This window comes from Parathielavia appendiculata, assembly GCF_033297405.1.
Source record: "Parathielavia appendiculata strain CBS 731.68 unplaced genomic scaffold N657scaffold_8, whole genome shotgun sequence".
Classification (NCBI taxonomy): Eukaryota; Fungi; Ascomycota; class Sordariomycetes; order Sordariales; family Chaetomiaceae; genus Parathielavia; species Parathielavia appendiculata.
The window spans coordinates 616,918-634,763 of record NW_026944227.1 but is presented as its reverse complement, the minus strand read 5'-3'; the positions used below and the strand labels follow the sequence as shown (position 1 = coordinate 634,763).

Below are 17,846 nucleotides of genomic sequence, written 5' to 3'. Positions count from 1 at the left end.
TGCTTGCCCCAGCCTTTCAAGGCAACTCAACAGCGCCGCCCTTCCCACCGGCTGGGCCAAGCCCATCCATCCCCCTGATCCCCAACCCCTGCTCCGCAGGCGGCTGCGACCCAGAAACAGACCTCACCACCTTCCCGCCGCTACTCCCAACTTCCGACGACGCCGAACTCGCTGCAGTCACAGCCGACGAGCCGCCAGGACTATACGGTCTGTACCCCATCCCTGGCTGCAACGCAAGCGGTACGCCGCCCATCACCCCGCCTCCTCCGGCAGACTGTTGCTGCTGCTGGTGTTCCCCAGGCATCGGCCCCAGGGCAGATGCCGGGCTCACGGGGATGGTGCCGTTGTATGTCGACACGGGCGTTGAGCTGTCGCTGCGGTTCGGTGGCTGGCCCGTTGCGCTTGCAATTCCGTCGTCGCCGTCTGGTGATTGTCCCGGAGAGTTGTAATTGTGGGCGTGGTAGTAGGACGGCGGCGGGAGCGGTTGCGGGGCGTGCGGTTGGTGGGGGTAATGCGGTCCTGGGCTGCCTGAGGGGGTGGTCATGGGGCTGGGTTCAGGGTAGGCGTTGGGTTGCAGGTTGTTATGGTGGTTGTGGTAGGAGGCAAAAGAGGCTGCGGCCCCGGCGCCCGCGCCGGCGGCAGCTGTTGCGGGGGCGGCGTACATTTGTGCTGGGGTGGCGGATGCGGAGGACAGGCTGTGGGACGACGGCGCATACGACATGCCCGAGGAGGCCGTGGGCGGTTGAGCAGTTGCTAGTGATGGCTCGGCCATGAAGGGCTGGGGAGGCGGCAGGTCGTCCATGCCGGCGTACTTCTTTCTGTTTTGGCGAAGGAAGACTGCGCCGAAGATGATCAGAGCGATGACAGCGACACCTCCGACAGCGCCTCCGATGATAGCGCCGGTAGGGGTGGATGGCGCATCCGAGGTCGCTGGTGCCGCTGAAGATGTTGCTGCGCTGGCGGCGGCAGTGTCAGTTGCGGGCGTAGAGGTCGACTGGGTGCTGGACGACGATGTCCCGGACGATGTGGATGATGAGGACGAAGCAGACAACGACGAGGAGGAGGAGCTCGACGTGCTCGAAGTGCTAGACTTCTTAGATGTCGAGCTGCTAGTTGGTTTGACCGTCGACATACTCCTGCTCTTGCCACCGCTGGCAGTTGTCTGGGCTGTCAGGGCACTCTTTGCCTCCTTCGTGCTGCAGTAGTAGTCGGTGACCCCCCCGGGAAAGGCGACAGTGCCGCAAAATCGGGCAGCGCCGGTACTGCTCCGTGTCAGACATGGTATCGCTTCTCACTGAAACATGACTGGCAAATTACCATTTCAAAGTCAACGCGTCTGCTTGACAGGCCTTGTCACAGTCCTTGATGTCGGCCTTTTCGACGCAGGAGATGCGAAAATCGCAAGCGTCGTCCTTGCAGCAGCCAGCGGCGCCGGGCACCTTGCCCGAGGTCGGGATGAAGACACATTGCATGTCATCGTCAGGGCATTCATAGGCCGATTCTTCAGTCGATGCCAGTCAGAGACTCAGATGGTAACGCAGGAAAGCCTGGCTCAACATACTTGGATTGCCGTTGATGAAGCCGCAGGTGTTATCCGGCGCTACCAGATAGGTCTCGGGAAGGTTGATCCGGCGTCCAAGCAGCAGATGGGCATCGGGCGCTGGTGTTGGCCTCGGAGACCAGCCATTGAATGGGAGAGCCTCATAGGGGTCGGTCGGCCGCGGACTGGGAAAGGCATAGGCTTGGACAGAGGCGCCAAAGAAGGCAGCTCCAAGGAGCAAGTGAAAACCCATGTCTACAGTAAATGAGTGTACTGGAGTAGGTAGGAGTGAATAGAACTTGATGAAATGAGAGTTGAAATTGAAACATGGACGTCGTACCGGCGACTCACATTCTGGACAGAGCCGCAAAGAGAAACAAAAGAAACCCCAACAAGACCCGGGACCCATTGGATGGGGTCTTAGGCGCATAAAAATGTTTCGCCATGTACAAACGTCTCTCGGCGCCAGTTGCCTCTGCCGGAATCCTGGTCAAGTTGCTGGGCGGACCGGGGGTTGATACGCTGGCTGCAGCCGTGGCAGGCCAGCGCCTAAGCCCATTCGAGGTTGGCGCGCTCACATCTCTCAATGGTGCAGATGAGGGATAAGGGCGGAGCAAGGGTTCAACGGGAGATGCGATCCTGGGCTGACCCGAGAATCTTGCCATTCGAAGGTTGGGACGTGACAGCGAGAATTTCTGGCAAGTGATGGGCTCCTTGTCTGCAGAGAACTGCGCCTTACCCGACTGCCTTCGACTGCGCTTGTCGTTTTGCAAAGTAGCGCCATTGTTGAAGCTGCTGCCTGCACTCGCCTCATCTGAATTCGGCTGGCGCACCCCTGCGTCGAGCTTCTGAGTTTAATTACCCCGGACACCCACAAGGCTAAAAATGGACCCGCCCGAATGTGCAGGAACCCGCGCCGCAGCTCAGAAAAGCGGCAAAACGGCAATCTGATACCGCGTGCCGCGGTTTGCCGACGTCAAGTGGTCGAGGAACCCAAAGCAAGCGGCCATAACCTGACATCTGCAATTCCCCGATATGCGGCGCATACCGCAGGTTACCAACGAGGTAATAAACCAATAACCCGTGACCCATGACCGATCTCTTGCGAGTGCTCCCGCACTTCCCTGTCGGGCAGTTTGCCAGGCTGATTTCGGTCATTGAGAACCACGGACTCTCAACCAGCGACCTCTTGACACTTGAGGCCGCCGACATTGGAAAGCGCACCCGTCTGCCGCTGCTCGACGTCAAGCGGCTCTGCAATGCCGTGCTGAATGCCCTCCACGTCGATCTTGGCGTCTCCGACCCGGCTCCGAAACCGAATGCTCGGCCGCAACAGCAGTGCAAGTCCGGAGCCGGTGCGGGTCCCGAGTCGGACGACCCGACCCGGGCAGCTCCTGAGCCAGATCCACAGCAGTCACCCAGCAGCAGCCTGAGGAACACCGCCGCTTCTCTCTCGTCACAGTGGCAGACCATTAGTACCCTCGACCCGGAGCTGGACCGCGCTCTGGGTGGCGGCATCCCAGCTGGATACGTTACCGAGATCACGGGCGAGTCCGGCGCCGGCAAGACCCAATTCCTCCTCGCCCTCCTGCTCTCGGTCCAACTGCCGGCGCCGCACGGCTTGGGCCGCCCGGCGGTCTACATCAGCACCGAGGCCCCGCTCTCAACCCTCCGCCTTGCCCAGATGCTATCCGCCAACCCCCTGTTCCAGCGCCTGACACCCACCGAGCGGCCCTCCCTCGACAACATCATCAGCACCTCGACTCCGGACCTCGAAAGTCAAGACCACATCCTGACCTTCCAAGTGCCCGTCGAAGTTGAGCGCCGTGGCATCGGCCTGCTCGTCCTCGACTCAGTCGCCGCCAACTACCGCGCCGAGTTCGAGCGCTCCTCGGGTCGGCACAGCTCCAACATGGGCGCCCGCACCGCCGACCTGGTCAAACTGGGCATGCACCTGCGCGACCTCGCCCAGCGCCACAACATGGCCGTGGTCGTTTCCAATCAGGTGGCAGACCGGTTCAGCAGCAGCAGCAGCGGTCTCGCTAATTCCAAGACTCCTGCCTCCTCCCTCCGCCACCCGTACCAATCCACCGAACCACGTCAGACCCAAGAATCACCCCTCGCAACCCGGAGCCGGCCGCCCCTCCCTCCTCTCAACGATCCCAAACCCCCGTCCTCCGTGCCCCTCCCCTCCAGCGCTCCCGAACCCCAGCCCCCACCGCCATCACCGCAGTCACACCCACACCCACAATCGACCTCCAACCCCCGAGAAGACACCAGCACCGCCCCGTCCCACCCAGCCCTGCTCCTAGACCACCAACAAAACTGGTTCACAGGCTGGGGCGACGACCCCTCCCCCACGAACCCGTTCCCCCTTAAAACCCCTTCCTTGGGCCTAGTCTGGACGACACAGATCGCCGCGCGCATCGCTCTGTTCCGGCAGCCTGCGAACAACAACCGTTACCAGCTTGGGAGGAGAGGCAGTAGCAGCAGCTGGAAGCGATGGATGAAAGTTGTTTTTGCGCCGCACGTCGCGACGACGGGCCCTGGGCTGGACGGGGCGGTCGGGTTCGAGGTTTGGATGGGCGGGTTGAGAGCCGTTGGGCAGCGGACGGTGGAGGGGGCCGGTGGTGAGGAGGAGAGGGGGGGAAAGGGCGGTGGGTTGAGGTAAAGGGGTTGAGGAGGGAGGATTAAAAAGGAGGACATTGCAAAACGGCTGGCTGAGGCGGGTGGAAGGGAACAATATGTTTGGGTGATGATGGTATTGAATTAGATCATGAGGAACACGTCGGAGGGCATGGATACCTAGACGAAGTAGGATTGGAGACATGAGCATGAAAGTGTCTCGGGCAAATGGATGAGCTGAGTACGCGAGCCTGCGCGAAGGTATACATACCATCACTGGAAGGATCTGGACACCAACAAGCGCCAGCATATTATGTACCAGGATCTTCGCATTCATGTGAGAAACAGCTATTCCGTCTAACTTATTCTTCAGCGCCGTGCTAGACTCAAGTATGCCAGAAACCACCAGTATCATACAGACAAAAGCACCAACTAAAACGCCATCACACCCTACCTTGGATGGGGAAACTTATCCTCCAACTGCATCCTCACGCCCACATTCATGCTAATCAACTCCTGCACCAGCAGTTTAGCCGCATACGGCATGGTCATCTGCGTGACCTGACTGGTGCTGCCACACGTCTGGCAGAAGCCCTTATAGCCCAGCAGCCCGCACCGCTCACAGATATCCACCTGCGTCGCGTCCGACGAGTACATCAACCTCTCCAACAGCAGCTGCGACGCGCCGTAGGCTATCAGACAATCTCTCTCCATCTCTCCGAGCCGCAGCCCACCGTCGCGCGAGCGACCTTCGGTCGGCTGGCGCGTGAGGATGGCGCGGGGCCCGCGCGAGCGCGAGTGCATCTTGTCCTGGACCATGTGCTTGAGGCGTTGGTAGTAGATGGGGCCGTTGAAGAGGTACGCCTCGTGGGGCTCGCCGGTGATGCCGGACGTGAAATAGTCTTTTCCCTCCCACGAGAAGCCGTGGTCGATGAGGACCTTGCCCATTTCCTCGACGGGGTGGGAGCGGAAAGCGTCACCGAAGCCGTAATCACGGCGGCCAGCCACGACCGAGGCTTTCCCTGTCAGGCACTCGAAGAGTTTCCCGACCGTCATGCGTGACGGGAAACCGTGCGGATTCATGATGATGTCCGGCACGAGGCCCGAGTCAGAGAAGGGCATGTCTTCTTGGTCGACGATGATGCCCACGACGCCCTTTTGGCCGTGGCGGGATGAAAACTTGTCGCCGAGTTCTGGGCGGCGGGTCTGGCGGGTCTGGACCTTAACGATGGCCGTGTTCTTCTCCGTGTTGGAAACCATGACTTTGTCGATGTAGGCTGGGTCGGGAATGCGGTAGTTAATGGCGGCCGGGCGGAAGTCGTCCGATCCGCGGTCGCTGCCGATGCCGGTCGAAGTCTGGTCGATCGGCGTCTCCTTCATGATCATGGTCTCTCCGGAATGCACGCGGTAGCCCACAACGGCCAGCCCGTCCTTGTCCAAACAAGCGTGCTTGGGAATGGTGCGGCCATCCTCCCCCTTCTGGATGCCTCCTAGCCTGTCCTTCCGTCCGTTGGGGTATTGTTGCAGCTCAGCAGTGTACTTGCGGAATACTTGACACCGCCCGAAGCCCCTGTCGCAAGACGCCTTGTTTAGCACAAGTGCGTCTTCGATATCGTAGCCCGAGTACGACATGACGACGACTGTCGCATTCTGCCCGGCGGGCAGCTTATCATAATGGATGAGCTGGATCGTCTTGGTAATGACCATGGGCCGTTGGGGGTACACAAGCGTGTAAAGAAGAGTGTCGATGCGATTGAACTGGTTGTAAGCGATGGCGCCAATTGCTTGCTTACCCATGGCACACTGATACGTGTTACGGGGAGACTGGTTGTGGTGGGGGAAAGGAATGAGACCGGCGACTGCTCCCAGAATGGTAAAGGGCTCGATCTCCATGTGGGTTGTCGACTGGTTAATGTCTTCCTCCCTGATGGCGATCAGCGCATCATTCTCCTCGTTGACGTCGAGATATTCAATCACGCCGCGCCTCAAAAAATCGTCAAATGTCGCCTCTCCGAGCTGCAGAAGCTTGAGATGCTCCGCTTTGAGCCTCGACTTGCCGTCCTTGACGATGATGTAGGGCCGGCAGATACGTCCTTCGTCCGTGGCGATGTGGATGGCCGAAAAATGCTCGTTGATGTGAATGCCAATGAAAGGCGAGATGTGCCCGCGACGACGCATCGTCTTGAACCGAGCCGCAAACTGCTTGGGGTGGGACGTTAAGGCAAAAGGAGTACCGTTCAGGTGGATAATGTAATTGCCGGGCTTGTGCATCTCGGTGCCGGTGGACATTCTGATGGGTGCGACGCCGGGGATGAGGCTGAAAATAGAGTTTTTGACGGGCTCCTCTTCGGCGTTGGTGGTAATATGGGTCATGAGCGCCAAGTTCTTGACCAGACCACAAGCTTCCCCTTCAGGAGTATCAGAGGGGCAGAGCATACCCCACTGCGATGGCTGGAGGGCTCTGGGACCGCTCACTTTCCTCGTCTTCTCGAACTGGCTGCTGATCCTAGTCATCATGCCCAGAGCCGCAATGTAACTCAGTCTGCTCAAAACGTGTGTGACGCCCGCCCTGTTCATGTTGAAGCGCTTGACATGCCAATTCCCGCTCTGGATGGCCCTATTCAGGCCCTGTGTGATGTACTGCCCCTGACTGCTGATGGGGCCCACAGGGTCGTAGGCCGAGGTCCGGTTGGGCTTCTTGAAGAAGTATTCCATATTGCTCTTGAGACTCCCAACGAACATCTTGAACATGTCCTCGAACAGTAGAGAGAGCAGCTGCCCGGCCAACTCCAATCTCTTATTGCCCACGAAATCGCGGTCATCCACGAGTTTGGGATTATGCGCGGCCATTAGGACACGCCGAACCATCATGGCGATGTAGATGGCTTTCGGGTAGAAGTCGAGGTCTTCAATGGTGACGTGGGCAATAATGATGTTTGCCAGGGCATCCAACCCCTCTTCGACGGGACTTCGACGGGGCGCAGCGATCGATCTTCCCTTCTTGGGCCCTCCCATTTTCACCCTGGTGCCCACATATTCAAGCGCTTGCTGTTGCGTATAAACACCAGCCTTGGTCGCCTCGTCGAAATTGGTGAGGAAGTCGTCCTGGTACCGCGCGTCTCCACCGGCGACAAGCTCCATGATTTCGTAGTCGGAGAGGCCGCCGAGGGCCTTGAGAACGATAACGATGGGAATCGGCTCGACGAGAACGTTATGGTTAAGAACAATGCGATCTTTCTTGAGAATGACATAGGTTTTGGACTTGCGCTCGTGGGTAGAACTGGTGACGGACGCCGAGACGCCGCCGGTCTTCTCGTCGGCCTCGACGATGACACGGTTCTTGCTGAGCTGCTCCTGGATGAGGATAACCTTTTCCGTTCCATTGATGATGAAGTAGCCGCCGGGGTCCAGGGGGCACTCGTTCATGATCTCCATCTGGGCATTGTTGGCGCCGCTGAGACAGCACTTGGCGCTTTTGAGCATGACGGGGATGCGACATAACGGGATGTCTTTACGGACAATCTTTTTCCGCTCGCGCGAGTATACAATGTCGACGACGACCGGTGCCGCGTATGTCATGTCGCGGAGTCGGCACTCCATGGGGGTGACCTCGTCGCGGGCCTTGAAATCGCTGTAGTCATTGCGGGTAGGGGTTCCGACGCGGATGTCGGTGAACTCGAGCCAGAAGTCTTTTTCTTGGTCGCTACGGATAGAGCGATTTGCCCTGACAATGTCCTTGATCTCATGCTCGACGAAGAAGTTGTAGGAATCTATGTGCTGCTTGACGAGACCTGCGATCCATGAAGTTAGTGGTGTGCTTGTCGCACAGTGACTTGCATTTCTTGCAGAGCCTCGTAGAGCCTCGCAGTGGCACGCCAACTGACCTTTGACTTTGAGAAAAGCTGGCAATAGCTGATACTTGTCTTCCTTGGTGGATATCGGGTCGGTTAGCTTTTTGCCGTTGTAGAAGGGCTCCAGCAGGGCCTCGAAGCCATCGTCGATGGCGCCCATCTTGGCTCGTCGTGCTGTGAGAGGCGACCGGGGTGCAAGCGGCGGGATGTGAGCCAAACATTTATTTTTGCCCCGCGATGAACTACGCTTTTATCGATAACGTCGAGCTGCCACAAAGTTGGGGGACGACAGGGACCTTGCAGGTTTTGCGTTGTCAGATTCTAAAAATGTGAAAAATTGAAATACGGAGTCATCTCAGCTGCACGAGAATGCACAACTTTCCGAATTACTGACGGATAGACCCAATAGAACATCAACTTGTTGTAACGTAACGTTACAGTAATATTATCTGTGTCAGATCTTCGCTCAAGGGCAACAAGTGCCTGGAAATCAAACATGGTGAGAATTACGCATATCGAGAACTTTCTAGCTCATAGCCACCATGTCCTTCATGACGAGGTTCTCCATATAGTCTAGCCACCCAGGCACCACGGCTGAAGGCGATAAGTCAAGCCATTGAGCTTAACCCGCCTGGGAGCAACTGGGACAATGAAGATGAGGGCCGCAACAGACTAACTCGCCAGAGTGAGGATATGGAGAGAAGAATGGAAGCTCCTTGGGCGTCCCTCGCCTAACCGTGGGCCCGAGCTATGAAGGATGCCGGGTGGTTCATGATAAGCATGACCCTTCTCTCTTGAAGAGCCTGTCCAGGTCTGGAAGCGAACTAAGAACCGTTGTTCAAAGCAACCAAGATAGGGGTAGTAATGATTTGAATGACGTGACAGGAGGCACATGGCTTTCGGACTACGTTTCAAGGTAGCCAATGTTCGGCTGCTTCAAATCAGCCCTCCGGGCTCCAAACTCGGCACTGCCTTATCTCCGTCTAAGCCACGAAACGCGAGACCTAGCAACTTGTCTCAATATGAGACAAGATGGCGTGCTTTATAAGTTCAACAAGCCAGACGTGAATACCGGTAGGACCAGTGGCACAGTGGCCGAACCAATCGGGCGGACAAGACTAGTCATACATGACACGTGATGACGCGATCAACTCTGCACCGGAGGTCACAGATGCTCAAACAAATCACCACGCAATTCTATGACCGTCGTAAGCACGAGAACCTGTTTTGAATTGCCATAGAGCGGTGCTGAATTGGTCGTTATCAGATCGGACCTTCCTGCCTGGACGGCGCCATCAGCAAAATTAAGTTGGCACACAATCGCCACGCGAACAGCGCAAATTTACAATGAATAGCTTCTGGGACTAAAATCGATGAGGGTCGCGCAATCTACTCCATGTTTGGGTGTCATCGTCAAGTGTGCCGACCCCGCAGGTCAGTTCAGAACTTGGGTCCTGAATGGAAATTCGGGGACATAAAAGCGGTGACCTTTCTTGTCTGATGCCCAGAGCTTCATCGAACAGGAAAACTCCTCTTCATCAATCTCTCTAGTGCCCAACACCAATAACATCCCAACAATGGCCCCTTCCGCAGTAGAAGTCGTGGCCCCTACGGTCCCGACGTGGCAGCCCTGAAGCTCCAAGCTTCACTCATCAGCCCATACAAGGAGCTGGCAACCAAGTATGACGCAGAGGCTGAAGCGGGACTCAAAGACTACAAAGCGGCCAAGGTGAAAATACCACACTCTTTCATAAATCATAATAATTCTGTACAGAGACTCGGCCTAACCTCCCGGCAGCACCCCCATTACCTCCCAACCTGGGACCGCAATGAAAAATACCCGCCGCTCGAGCCCTTCGAGCACTACGAGCACGGCAAGGACGCCGACTCATCGTACCCAAACCTGCTGCCCGATGGAGTCGTCCAGGTGACATACTGACCCCAACCATCGGCACCGAGGTCCGCGGCATCCAGCTCAGCACGCTCAGCTCGGCGGGCAAGGACGAGTTGGCACGGTTCGTCGCCGAGCGTAAGGTTGTTGCCTTCCGTGACCAAGACTTTGCCGACCTTCCTATTGAAAAAGCCCTTGAGTTTGGGTCGTATTTCGGCCGGTATGATGAAACACTGGTCTTCCACATCACCAAATATCGCATGCTGACGCCTGAATCACAGCCATCACATCCACCCAACATCAGGCGCGCCCACAGGCTATCCCGAAATCCACCTCGTACACCGCGGTGCTGGTGACGAATCCATCGATAAATACTTCACAAACCGCACGTCCACCGTTGCCTGGCACTCGGACGTGTCGTACGAGCAGCAGCCGCCCGGCACGACCTTCCTGTATGTGCTGGACAAGCCGTCAACGGGAGGCGACACGCTCTTTGCCAACGCCGTCGAGGCCTACAACCGGCTCAGTCCGCTGTTCCAGCGGCGGCTGCACGGCCTAAAAGCGAGGCACTCGGCCGTCGAGCAGGCCAACGACAGCGTCCTGCGCGGTGGGATCAAGCGGCGCGAGCCAGTTATCAATGAACATCCTATTGTCAGAACGCATCCTGTGACCGGCGAGAAGGCAATCTATGTAAATCCTCAGTGTGGGTTTTCATTCCTTCGCCCAACCCTCACTCTTTTTCTTCACATCAGAGTAGCTGACCATGCTTGGTCTACTGAACAGTCACCCGCGACATCGTCGGCCTGAAAAAGGAAGAGTCGGACGCAATCCTCAAGTTCTTGTACGACCACCTCGCGTATGGCGCCGACTTCCATGCGCGTGTCAAGTGGGAGGAGCGCACCGTCGTGGTCTGGGACAACCGCGTGACCCAGCACTCGGCGCTGGTAGACTGGAAGGACGGGCAGCGTCGCCATTTGGCTCGCATCACCCCACAGGCCGAGAGGCCCTTCGAGACGCCGTTTGAGGCGTGACTGTTGGGAAACCACTGAACCAGGACCGTCTGCCTAACTGCGCGGGAGCGCACAAAGCCGATGCAGAATTGTTGGCTAAGGTATCTAGGTAGATATGAAATACGAGAAAATCGTTTGATTACCTCTCTGCGACAGTGCGGCACAGGTGGTATCGAAGGATGAAAGCGGCCCAGTAATCCACGGATCAGTAGCACGAGGTTTGTCGTGCACTAATACGATCCGCTATCCAATTCCTCGTCGACCTCTGTTTGCTTGTTCCCAGCAGGAACCTATCATTTACGCAAACCCATCTCGCACCTTCCTCCCGAACCATCGCTGCGGCCTGCCTTTTCCTTCCCATACAACAGAACACCCGGCAACTCGGAACTTTAAACCACACAACCAAATCTCATTTCCCGAGACAACCTAAGAACTACCTGAAAATGAAATCCACAACCCTCACGACCTTCCTCTTGGCCGGTGCCGTCCGGGCCCTCGCCCTCCCGACCTCCACCCGCCCGGAAGCTGAAACCAGAAACATGCTCACCAAGCGCGCTGCCTACTGCACAGCAAACTCAATCCAAGACACAACCACACCGTCCTCAGCCCTCGCAGCCGACTGCCTCGCACTGGCCTCCACCACCCTACCATCTTCCCTCCCTTTCCCCTGGACGCCGACCGAGGAAAACAACCACACCCTCGACGCGACCCAGGGCACCTGCGGATTCCGCGCACAGTACCTCTCTGCCAACGGCACGTTGGACGCGCGCCAGGTTGTTCTGGGGCCCGCGCAGTTGGGGGGCATTATTGAGATTGCTGTGGAGCGGTATGCTACCACTTCTTCTGAGGCGGGAGAGGCGGAGAGCAGGGTTGGGGCCGAGGGGACGGTGATTTGTATTGCCGCTGGGATGGTCTCTAAGGCGGGGTTTGTTGGGTTTGAAATCTATCGTGTGTAGGCTGTGGATTCTGGGTCTGTTCCTGGCATTGAGATGGAGGGAAGCACGGAGTTGAAGCACTGATATCATGCGAGACGAGGCGCGGGTGCTTAGGCACTGGGTTTGGAAAGGACTGAAAAAAGAGGGTTCTGGGCTGCGTCTGTCCGAAATCTGGGTTCACTGCCTCACTGATGAGCTGGTGTGGAGGGAGACGTTGATAGATATGGTGCAAATTCGATGGCAGTGTTGTTTCACACTGGCCCCTGAGGTCATACCTTACCAAACAAACAATGCCTTGTTCATTTCTTAATCTTTTCGCTACGATCTGCTGTAGTATGGTTGATGTGACCCTGCATACATCTCTGCTGACTCGCGTCCCTCGGGCCTGGGAAGCTCAGAGTGATGGTCCCCAGCCTTCCACATGTCCCCAGCAGCGTACAACTCGGTCGGTTGATTTCTTGTGGCGTCAATTTTCACGATACCTTGCCCACTGGAGTCATTTGGCAATCCCCCAGGGTCACGGTACGAGTTACCGCTCCAAGTGGCTCCCGATGCCGGCGCTCGAGGCGTCATCCACGACCATGTCAAGAGGGCCGCCGCAGCCAGAATCGCGAGGCAATACCGAGGTCAATCCCTAGACCCATCTTAGCCCCGGCACTAAGCCCCTTTGCGCCTGAAACAGCCTCTGACTCTGCAGTTGACGTGGGCGTTGTGATTGGGTCACTTGTTGACGTTTTACCTGACGCCCTTGCCGGGCCCCGTACCGGGAATAGGCAGAGCCCCGACGGGACGCAGGCATCGGCGCTGCCGCGGCACATGCTCACGTCGGCGTCCGGGTCGCATGGCACGTCCTCGCTCTTGGTGCCGCTCGGGAAGTAGCATTGCGACACGCCGTGCGCCTGGAGGCGTCGTGTTGCTGTTGCAAGCGTGAGGACGAGGGTGGTGGCTCCGGAGGCTTCAATTTTTCCCTGATCAAATTGGCGGATGCGCGTGGTGAGGGTGATGTTCCTGCTTGACGTTGTTGGTCGCCCAAGGCGAACGGGAAAGGAAGAAAGGTGTAGGCGACATCCGGGAAGGTCACAACACCGCAGAGACTTGCGTGACGACGGATAATTGTCAGTCTTTCTCTGTTTTCAGCAGTGTGTTGATTGTAACCCCTGTCACATGGGGCTAGGCGCGGACGCGGATGTTCAGTGCTTCTACTAAGGAGGTGATTGGAGGAAACCACCAGGTGTCAAGGCGTTGGTCGCCCTAGCCCTGCCGATACTAAAGCACCCTTCATGAGGCAGTGTCGAATAGGGTTGCGGATTGAATCAGATGGTTCCCTATTCAAAAATACCATACCAGGCTTACCTTCATGGACGCAATGGACGAAACTGAAACTGACAACCTGTCACCCTACATAAGGGTGAGGGAAGAAGACTTGATGTAACTACAACCTGTCTTATTCGCCACGTGCGATCTTGAATGATAGGTACTCTAAATCGCTCATCCTCCAATACCAGGCCCGGGACACCACGCCTCTCCCTCGAAGTGGACTCACGCCGGGCTCCACCAGTTGGCGCCTGGTAACGAAGTGCACTACGACGGGGCTCTCCCGGATCGCTACTACCGGGCGCTCCACGCCGGCCAGACGTACACGCTGCTGTACCCTGGCGCTGAGGTGGCTATGTGGGACTGGGGCACTAAACACTAGTATATTTGTCACGAGATGAAGGCGCGGCATGTCTTGCCGCCGTCGGAGGTCAGAAAACTGCCTGCCCTGAAGATTCCCGGTGGCGCCCGAATCACATTCACGGTGCGGGCGGAGGAGACGGTGTGGCCGGGGCGTGCCGCCCATGAATTCACGAACGGGTTTGATAACGCGAATATGCCGAGAAGCAGTGGCGAGAGGAACAGTCGCGCATGAGCACGACGATCATAAATGGATGGGCTCTTCCCCTGGGCCTAGAACATCGAGTGTAAAGTTTACCTTGCCCTGTTTCTTGTCCTTTGTGCTACAAAGCTGACATGCTTCGCAGCCCAGGAGCGTCTATTCTGAGCGTCACATTAGAATGCCCACAAGTCGAATACGCTCAAGAGCGTATTCGACATCAAACTCAAGGTCATCTACACCGGAGAGATTTGTGGACCAGATTGTTACCCAGCCCCGGAGACAATGACACGGCCGATCACGTTCCGCAACTGGGCGATCTTGGCTGGCCTCGACAGCTCCTTAGGTGACGCAGTCAGCATCTATCGCCGGCCCGGCGGTAGCAGCGAAATGCCTTGGGAAGGTTGCGACCTGGACGATGGCACCGCGGGTTTTCAGATCTACGACCTCCCCGACGAGGCTGTCCGTGTGATTCAACATGATCATTTTACAACACTAAGACCCGGGGAGTCGTGGACCACGACCCGGCGCCTCCAGGGGGAGCGATGAATTCGTCCCCCAAGCGACACTAAGGTGGGTGATTTGTATCTCTGTAGATTTAATGGCGCAATGGTGGATTGGTGGGACTGGGGTGATGCCGAGGAACATGCGGACAGTGTAGTCATGCTGCCTTGCTGGATTGCAGGCAAGGTGACTCACCCGCGCGGTAACAGGGGCCGGCCGAAGCTAGTGGTGTCTCATCCTGAGGGTATGGAGTTTAGAGTGGTGGAATGAGGTATTCGTATCCTCCAGCTGCGCTTGTATGTATGCTCGATTGGGAGCTAGATTCCGTTCAATTCGACAGCAACGGCTTTGTCTCACCCGCAGACGCCCCTAACAGGTCCCTGTGATTCACCCTCCGCTGACGCAGGGCCATAAACAGCAACACGAATTGTGCGACAGCAAATAAGGCATGGTCAAAGGGCACGAAACCAACCAGTGTAAATCAGCTTGGCACCGGCGATTAACCGACCTCTCCCCACGGAAACTCGAGCCCTGGCACCCAGACCAAAGTGAACTGTGCCAGGTTGATGATATCGCCGGCATCTGGGGGGTCGTGAACGAAGACATGACGCGACTGGGCCCGGCAATTGACGATGAAAACAAGGAGATGGTGAGAAGCTCGGTCGCAACCTGGAGGTTGAAGAGGATGTAGAACAGAGACAGTCCGGAGCTCTCTTTCCGCACCCAGAGCCGCTAAAGCTGGGGCAGAAATGAGACAAAGCTCAACACCAGGAGGGCGTTGTGCTTACTCTGTCAATGCGAGCCATCACAAAGCCAGGCAATTAGCACTTCCATCCTGAGCCAGTTAGGCAACCCCATGTTTCTATTGCTCTTCACCCCAAGGGGTCTTTGGGGAGCTTGGAACAGGCGACTTCAAACTGACATGAGCATGTTCCACTCGAGATACTTAGAGGCTTATCCGGGAAGGTGGAGTGATCTGGAATGGCTGCCTAAACTGTGGCTTTCTGGTAAGCGACTGCTGTCGGAACGCTCGAACGGAAAGAACATGCCCAACCCTCGCTCAGTGTCAGACGACATTCAATCTTATTGAGTTGAAAAGAGGGTCAATGGAGGGATGATGGTCGGACGTAGAGTTGTCGTGAATAGAAAACAGAAAGCCAGAATGATATGGAACCTCAAGTCCAACTTTGAGACATGAGCCAAAGTAGCGTGTAACGTAATATCTGCGAGTGATGCATATAAGCGAGTGAGGTATGTCAGCGAGTGAGGCACAGTGACAGATTTTGTTGGAACTAAACGCAAGCTGACGATAGAAATTGCTAAGGTCGACCATCTGACTATGTACTAACAATATTTGCGGGCTTTTTGCACTGCTGCCCCCATCAAAAACTGTTACTGTGCCACGTGTGCCTCACTGGCTGATATGCATCACTGGCTGATATGCATCACTGGCTGATATGCATCACTCGCTGATATGCATCACTCGCTGATATGCATCACCCGTTGATAATATACGCCAGTGATTCAAGACCGCGAAAACACAGCGGTTAATCGAGGTGGTTGCATCACATCAGGGGTCCGGTCACTTGACTTGACGCGTTGTTTGACTTGAAGATGGATAGGCACAGCTGAAAAATCGATCACGACTTGGGAGATAGCGTACCTAGGTAGGATTGAGTTGTGCCCCCCAAAAGCACAACTAAGATAGGCTAGACCGGTTGGTAGAGGTTCTCGGGACACGACGAAAGACTCCTGAAGTTGTGTGGATAACGTTTAACTTGAAGCTTGGTGGGACCCGAAGGAAATAAATTTAATTACGGCAAGTGTATGCGTAATATTGCTGTACCATCTGTATTCCATCTTAAAATCAGTAAACTTGAATATAGACTTGGACTAGCCCGCCGTCAAGCCTCAGATTTATAGAAATTTTCCCCAGCAAACAGAATCATCAAGACATTGGCCATCAGCAGTTTCATTGTCGACGGGGCAACCGAAGTGATGTACGGATGTAGTAGTCGTCACAGTCTTCATGTATTTGTACGCGATGAGTTTCCAGAAAGGGAAGGAAACTCATCAATTATCCCGCCTCCCCTGCCTTGTAAGTCAAACCTCCCTCGTCAGATGCAGGATTCTCAACAAGTGTGAATCCATCTTGCAGATGAAGGGAGTCCATTCACCTTTCAGTTTCATGAGCCGCCACACTTAGGTAGGTAGGCTGTGCAAGCGGTTAACTGTCGTGCACAGCGACAAGGGTCTGGAGTTATTATTAGGTTTTCCCAAGCTACCATGTCGAGTCCGTCGCGGTCTTTCTCCAATACGCTCCCCTTTGTTCTTAGGGAGAGACCTTGACAACGGTGCCGGCATACACTATGAACTCACCGCAATTTGGACAGCTGCATGCTGCAAGTCAGGTTCGAGTGTGGGGTTGGGATTTGAGGCTGACTCTGCAGTCTGGGCCGAGTAACCCCTCCATGTCAGCCCACGCAACCGCATACTTAAACGGCAAATCCAGGACACGGATTGGACTTGCCACGCTCAAACGGTTCCTGGCATCCGGGCCAAATATATAGCGATCCCTCAACCATTCCGATAAGTGTAATTCGACTACCCCAGTATTGTTGAGACCTGTTGAGCTAGCCGTCTTCCCGGTCGCACCGAGATCGACGGGTCCTTTGTGATACCCTCCGCGCATCCTCCTCAGGCAGGGGCGGGGCCGGGGCCGAACAGTTTGTCACAGACTGATGTCTCGCATTGGCTGCGGTATGGGAATGTTTAGCGCGGTTATGACCATAACTTCAATTGGCCGCCGAGTTCGGTGCTGGTGTCACGAGACAAACATCTGCCGCGAGAAGAGAGAGAATGTTGAGAAAAAGGGGGGTAGTTACATAAGATGTGCAGACAAGTCTGACAAGGAGGGTCGAGTGAGAAGCTCCACACCAGAAACCCCTGGCTGCAACATCCAGGAGGGGTTGCGGCCCGTGGTGGCGGGGACGGGAACCAGGATGACGAGCAGAGACTCCCTCTCGAGTCTCTTCACAAAGTACCCGGGCTCGCCTGGCAGCGTCAGGGTGCTAGGACTGTCAGACATGTGTCTCGAGCGGGCGTTACAGTCGACGACCACGCTCCGCGAGATACCAACAAAGTGATCATCAGATAGTGTTCAGCTAGTAGGGCCGTGTCACGCCAATCCGGAAGTGTGAGCGGTGTATGTCTGATAGTCAGATTTCCTTCAATTGAGTTTCGATGTCCGGAAGGTCAACCCGGGTAAATGCAATGCCGAGCTCCTTCGCCCAGCGAGAGCTGTTCCTGGAGCTTTGGGTGATGGTTCGCTCTCCCATTGTTTTGAGAATGCAGAGAAGCATTCCTGCAGTGTCGCCACTTTGCCGTCCCATCGTATGTAGAATGAGCTGATCGTCGAGTGGCAAGGCATCTGCGTGTATGAAGGATGCAGAACACCAAGTGAGACGGCTTGATAGCGTATTGGTGAGCCAACTTCGCCAAACCCAGTGAATGGAGATTGTCCAAGGCGAGGCTGGTGGAGACTGGCTCATTTTTCGCAACTGGTCTCGAATAGTCTCCGGATGGTACCATCCCCTCTCAAGAACTCGGAGGCGTCT

At 56.2% G+C, this 17,846-nt stretch overlaps 4 protein-coding genes across 4 annotated transcripts; 2 read left to right on the top strand and 2 right to left on the bottom strand.

The window, feature by feature from the left end:
* Positions 1–16: 16 nt before the first annotated feature.
* N657DRAFT_634745 (uncharacterized protein) lies at positions 17–1,793 on the bottom strand (the record flags this gene model as incomplete). The annotated part of the gene is made up of 3 exons (XM_062791297.1): positions 17–1,262; positions 1,318–1,501; positions 1,562–1,793. 3 exons carry the CDS (start codon positions 1,791–1,793, stop codon positions 17–19), a joined length of 1,662 nt encoding a protein of 553 aa, XP_062646508.1.
* Positions 1,794–4,483: 2,690 nt separating this feature from the next.
* N657DRAFT_691218 (beta and beta-prime subunits of DNA dependent RNA-polymerase) lies at positions 4,484–8,304 on the bottom strand. Its single transcript, XM_062797092.1, has 2 exons — positions 8,050–8,304; positions 4,484–7,956 (listed from the first exon to the last, which is right to left on the bottom strand). Exons 1-2 carry the CDS (start codon positions 8,174–8,176, stop codon positions 4,616–4,618), a joined length of 3,468 nt encoding a protein of 1,155 aa, XP_062646507.1. The 5' UTR covers positions 8,177–8,304; the 3' UTR covers positions 4,484–4,615.
* A 1,289-nt stretch (positions 8,305–9,593) lies between these two features.
* N657DRAFT_656834 (TauD-domain-containing protein) lies at positions 9,594–10,938 on the top strand (the record flags this gene model as incomplete). The annotated part of the gene is made up of 6 exons (XM_062794745.1): positions 9,594–9,617; positions 9,653–9,745; positions 9,815–9,943; positions 9,976–10,127; positions 10,189–10,610; positions 10,691–10,938. 6 exons carry the CDS (start codon positions 9,594–9,596, stop codon positions 10,936–10,938), a joined length of 1,068 nt encoding a protein of 355 aa, XP_062646506.1.
* Positions 10,939–11,090: 152 nt separating this feature from the next.
* N657DRAFT_672552 (uncharacterized protein) lies at positions 11,091–14,274 on the top strand (the record flags this gene model as incomplete). The annotated part of the gene is made up of 6 exons (XM_062795642.1): positions 11,091–11,865; positions 12,395–12,478; positions 12,648–12,845; positions 13,358–13,515; positions 13,564–13,668; positions 13,906–14,274. The coding sequence occupies exons 1-6, from the start codon at positions 11,361–11,363 to the stop codon at positions 14,272–14,274; spliced, it is 1,419 nt and encodes a 472-aa protein (XP_062646505.1). The 5' UTR covers positions 11,091–11,360.
* Positions 14,275–17,846: the final 3,572 nt, after the last annotated feature.

Coding starts and splice junctions, on each gene's coding strand:
- N657DRAFT_691218 (XM_062797092.1), bottom strand. CDS start 8,176: ATGGGCGCCATCGACGATGGCTTCGAGGCCCTGCTGGAGCCCTTCTAC. Junction 7,957..8,049: donor AGCTTTTCTCAAAGTCAAAG/GTCAGTTGGCGT, acceptor CATGGATCGCAG/GTCTCGTCAAGCAGCACATA.